The sequence below is a fragment of the Lycium ferocissimum genome, chromosome 4, assembly GCF_029784015.1.
Source record: "Lycium ferocissimum isolate CSIRO_LF1 chromosome 4, AGI_CSIRO_Lferr_CH_V1, whole genome shotgun sequence".
Taxonomy (NCBI): Eukaryota; Viridiplantae; Streptophyta; class Magnoliopsida; order Solanales; family Solanaceae; genus Lycium; species Lycium ferocissimum.
In genome coordinates, this window is record NC_081345.1 from 75,805,353 (window position 1) to 75,810,409 (window position 5,057).

The window sequence follows — 5,057 nt, forward strand, 5'->3', positions numbered from 1 at the left end:
ACAAGGCATATTTAAAGGGAATCCTACACTAATAAACTGGACACGTGGCAGCTACAGAAGATGGCCACTTTTAGGGACTGACTAGTAATTAAAAAGGGACTAAACAGTAATATAGAAACTAATAAGGGAAATGTATAATTTAGAAAACTTGCAGCAATGTGTAATCTTAAACATGTTAGCCAGTCCATCCTTGTACCCACAATCGCTACAAACATATATAATCTTCTACATTTTACAGAACCCTTTTGTATGAATTATAGAGATTCTTAAAGACTAATGCCTTCATTGCAATTTAAGTGTCTTACTTTCTTTATTGGTCTGTCCCAAAAAGAATGTCTCTTTCTGTATTTAGTAGGTTTTTCGATTCCAAAAAATTCTACATGACAAGTTTAAAAACACAAGATTTAAAGGACCACACACATATTTAATTTAAGACCACAAGATTTAAAAATTTCGATTTGTTTCTTAAACTCTATACCCATTCAAACTAAGACATTTAAATTGGGGAGGGAGTACATAATATTTAAGATTTCTAGGTTAATAAATATCTGGCTTTTATAGCATCTTAGCTTTTCTTTTTAAAAAAAAAATAAAAAAAAAATCTATCTAATCCTTAAAACAAAGAACTCATTTTCCAGAACTTTATCAAGCATCACTTTATATCATCTCCCTCTCTCTCTCTCTCTCTCTCTCGTACTGTGTAGGCATCTGACAAATTTAAGAAGAAGAGAAAGGAAATATTTCTACATTCATTCCTCCAGTGTGTTCCAGTTGACCAGACTGCAGAGACCACTAAATATTCCAGTGTAAAAAACACCATAAACTTGAAGCCCACATGTTGTACAAAAACATGCAATTGATGAAATAATACATCTATTAAGTACAGTATTCATCATCATCATCAGAAGAAATTATGTTCGTATATATATGATCAAAGAAAGATCATTGGAATAAAGACTAGCTATGGAAGGAAATCATCAAGAAAGAGTATTAAACAATAATTATGATCTACAAGAAGTCTCCTTTTCAACTGCCAATAATATTCATGAAATGGGATTTGTACACTTTGACGATCATCAAAACCAAGTTATGAGCTTTTTATCCCCTCTCTCACAATCTTCTCAAATTCCTCTCACCGCCGCGACACAAACCCTAGCTGCTGCCACCAATAATGGTAGCAGTTCCATAGGGTTTAGCCACATTGACCTCGTCAATAGATCTTCTTGGAACGACGATCAGGTAGTTTAATTTCTCGAAATTAGACTATATGCTTTGGTGTTGATTTTATTTCTAAAATTATTTTTGGGGTTCAGGCAAGGAGCGGAGGTAGGTTACAGTGAGAATTGAAATTACGCTTATTTCGTATTTACGAGATGGATTATCGAATATGATGAACTCGTTTCACACTATAATATACTACTTACATAGTCTCAACTCTTTTGGGATTTTTCGATTTATTTCTTGTGGTACTTTTTGTTACTGACTTAATTTGCTTATTATGTGATCAATTTGACATAGGTGGAATCACTGGATCCCAAGGCTGTTAATGACGAAAATTGCAGCGGAAATGCTAGCGAGGGTAACAATTCGTGGTATATTAGCACTCTCTCTTCTTAGATCTTTCAACAAAACCCAAAAATGAAAATATCTCCGAGAATAGAATGAGTTCAATAGTTGTTAAAACTTGACATTACAAGAAAAAATATATTTGGCAACAAAGATTTTTTTGTTGTCATATATTGATTATTGTTGCAAAAAGTACTTTTGGCAACAAAAAAAAAAATTTATTGCATGAACTTTTCCCAACGGCTGTTATTGCAACAACGTGCAACAATTTTTTTTTTTTTTTTTTTTTTTTTTGTCAAAAGTACTTTTTGCAACAATAACCAATACTATTGCAACAAAATTAAATTCTTTGGCAACAAAAAAATCATTTGCCAACAATAAAATTAAGTTATTGCCAAATATAAAAAATTTTGTTGCGATTTCTATATTTTCTTGTAGTGTGAGTTTTGTTTTTGTATAAGAAATATTGGGTGCGGCCCTTTCTTGACCCTGCTAACGCGGGATATTTTTTGCACCGGCCTATGCTTTTTTAATAATGAGTTCAACATTGCATCCCCTATGCTCTAGCTAGAACGGCTGTTTTATGTATATCCCACAAGAATGTCAGGAAATGCAGACTTGAAAAGGAGAAATCTAGCAAGAAGCTTATTTTTTGAGTAGATTTTTTTAAAAAAAGAAAAAAAAGTGTGCAGCTTTTGTAGTTGTGAAGTCTTATGATCTCTCTTTGATCCTTGTATTTTGTTAAAAAGGAAAAACATTACTATATAGTGTAACTTAAATACTTCCATAAGTTAGAGACAATTTCATTCTCCAAACGCTTATAAGCTTCTTTATGCTTTAATTTATAATTATATGAGAATCTGTGGAAGATGTAACTATTCATGCAAACAGATTCTTGCAGGATTTTGGTTGCGTCATCTTATCTTTGTAATGTCTCTCTCCTGCTACAATCAACTATGTGGTGTTTGAGTGACTAGCGCTTGTAGATCCACTAATGCTATCAACAGATGACTTATTGGCTACATACCCCAGAAATTTCTCATAGGAGTATTAGTTAGTATAATCATTAATTCTTCAAAGAAAAATAAATATGTAGGTGGAGGAGTGAGAAAGGGAAAGTGAAGGTGAGAAGAAAGCTTAGAGAGCCAAGATTTTGTTTCCAAACAAGGACTGATATTGATGTTCTTGATGATGGTTACAAATGGAGGAAGTATGGTCAAAAAGTTGTCAAGAACAGCCTTCATCCAAGGTATGTAATCATTTTTCTTAATTTACCCTAATAAATATTGAGTTGGTTATTTAGATTCTCTAAATGATAACTACAAGTACACTGTCAGTATAAGTTAAATCCAAAAATGTGTTACGTACTATATTCACCATATATAGAACTATAGTTATGCTTTCTCTCTTCAACTTGACAATTTCTGAAAATAATTTGGCCTTAACTTCTCTGCACTCGAGATTCTTTTCCAAATTAAACTAGCTAGTGGAAAATTTATTGCTATACTGTTGCTAAGTCACTTTATTTTTCTTATGAGAATTTGTTGAATGCATAAGAAAAAAAAGGTGGCAAAAAGATAAGCAGCATACACTACTAAAAAATCTCTATTTTCCCACTGATTTTTCACTGAAAAATATTCAGTGGTTACTTCCTAATGAAAAATCTTCAGTGGTTATTTCCCACTGAATGTCGGTGGAAAAACTTAAATACTAGTGTTTTCACACGGAAAAAGTATGAAGTTTCCAAGCGTTTCTGTAAGAACCTGTTTCCCACCATGCGTTTTCCCAGTGAACTGGTTTGGTGGGAATGAGGTGGGAAAATCATGTTTCCCACTGAATATCGGTGGGAAAAACATCTTTTTATAGTGGTGATATACTTAAAGTATTTCTTCCTTCCCTTTGAACAATTGTGATCTTAAAACAAGTCATAGATATAAATCGTTTCATTGAACATAAAATGAAAATTTAAAGTTAAATTATTTTTAAATAAAAATTTGATATTTGCTACATTTCAATTTGTTTGTCTTATTCTCCTTTTTAGTATTTTTTTTTTAAAAAAAAAGCTCATGTATAGTTTGGGATAGGCTTCTGAGGTCCTATTGGATAGGATAGAAATTAGTCTAGTCTCATCTCAAGGATCACTAATAGTTTGGGATGTCAAACACACACTCAAATGTATGAATGTTACTTCATCGCAATTTATGTGGCACTTTTTTGGATTTCAAGAGTCAAATAAAAAAAGTTTGACCTCAATTTTTTCATGTCTTTAAATATTTTGAATTGTTAATTATTGTAACTGATAGTACTTCTGATGTAGTTTCCGAATAGGTAACTTATATTTTGAAAAACTAAAAGATTCTATGTAGGAACTTACATTCAAAATTAAGAAATTTGACTCTCAAAATTCGAACTGTGCTGGATAAATTGGGATAGAGGGAGAACTATATTTAGTATTCCATGGCGACGGCTCCGTGTATGATTTATAACTGTACATATATTATTGGTAATTAGATTTGATAAACGATTGCATGCAGGAGTTATTACCGATGTACACATAGCAATTGTCGAGTAAAGAAGAGAGTTGAAAGACTTTCAGAAGATTGTCGTATGGTAATAACAACCTATGAAGGTAGACACAACCATTCTCCTTGTGATGATTCTAACTCTTCTGAAAATGATTGTTTTGCCTCTTTCTAGACTACTACGTACTCTGTTGGTCCATTATTTTGTCATGATCTTGCTCTTCTCTATTTATATGTAATATGTAATGTAATAACCTAGAGTTATATATATATTTTTTATGAGATTAAATTGTAGTTCGAAATATTGATGATATCACCATTTTTCTGCTCGCCGTTCATACCTAAAAGGCGATTTTAGATTTTAGAAATTGAAGCAATATGCTTGAGGGAGATGATCAATTACGCGGACAATGAGCCGGCGGACTGGCTCCTCTCCAGTGGAGGATCTCTCCATTTCCCCCAGTGGGGGCTTCGAATTATTACATGTGTCCTCGTACCAAATGAATGGTCCTAATTTATTTACTTAACCTACGTGTTTAACTTTGATTAACAGAAAACTCTCTTTCCCTCTCTCCTCTTCACAACCCATAAAACTCCGTTCGTTTCCTCCCAAATCTATCAAATAGGTGAGAATGAACCGTGTCAAATGCACTTCAATTGTGAAAATTTCCTCCAATTGTTGCAATATCATAGTGCCATCCATACGAATAATGTCCTCTCTTCCAAAAAAGTTCCTCCAACCATTGTTATATTTGATTGTGAAAATTTCTTCAAATTAAATAGCTCCATTTTTAAATCTCAAAGTGCCAGCCATACGAGTTTGTTCTCTTTTCAAATCTATGTTATGAATTAAAAAAACTTTAGATAATAAATCAGACCCAGTTAAAAAATATGAATAAACAGTTTGAGAGTTCCAAATAAGCTTTAAAACTTGTACCCACTATATGAATTTGCATAATTTTTAGTTGT

At 32.4% G+C, this 5,057-nt stretch overlaps 1 protein-coding gene across 1 annotated transcript; it reads left to right on the forward strand.

Annotated features, from left to right (window-relative positions):
- The first annotated feature begins 498 nt into the window (after positions 1-498).
- Positions 499-4,390, forward strand: LOC132053655 (probable WRKY transcription factor 12). The gene is made up of 4 exons (XM_059445763.1): positions 499-1,239; positions 1,519-1,592; positions 2,663-2,815; positions 4,101-4,390. The coding sequence occupies exons 1-4, from the start codon at positions 964-966 to the stop codon at positions 4,261-4,263; spliced, it is 666 nt and encodes a 221-aa protein (XP_059301746.1). The 5' UTR covers positions 499-963; the 3' UTR covers positions 4,264-4,390.
- The last annotated feature ends 667 nt before the right edge of the window (positions 4,391-5,057 follow it).

What these genes read in the sequence shown, in the direction of transcription:
- LOC132053655 (XM_059445763.1), top strand. Translation starts at nt 964, where the DNA reads ATGGAAGGAAATCATCAAGAAAGAGTATTAAACAATAATTATGATCTA. An exon ending in CTTCTTGGAACGACGATCAG is followed by an intron (nt 1,240 to 1,518) that starts GTAGTTTAATTT and finishes AATTTGACATAG; the next exon opens with GTGGAATCACTGGATCCCAA. An exon ending in AGCGAGGGTAACAATTCGTG is followed by an intron (nt 1,593 to 2,662) that starts GTATATTAGCAC and finishes ATAAATATGTAG; the next exon opens with GTGGAGGAGTGAGAAAGGGA.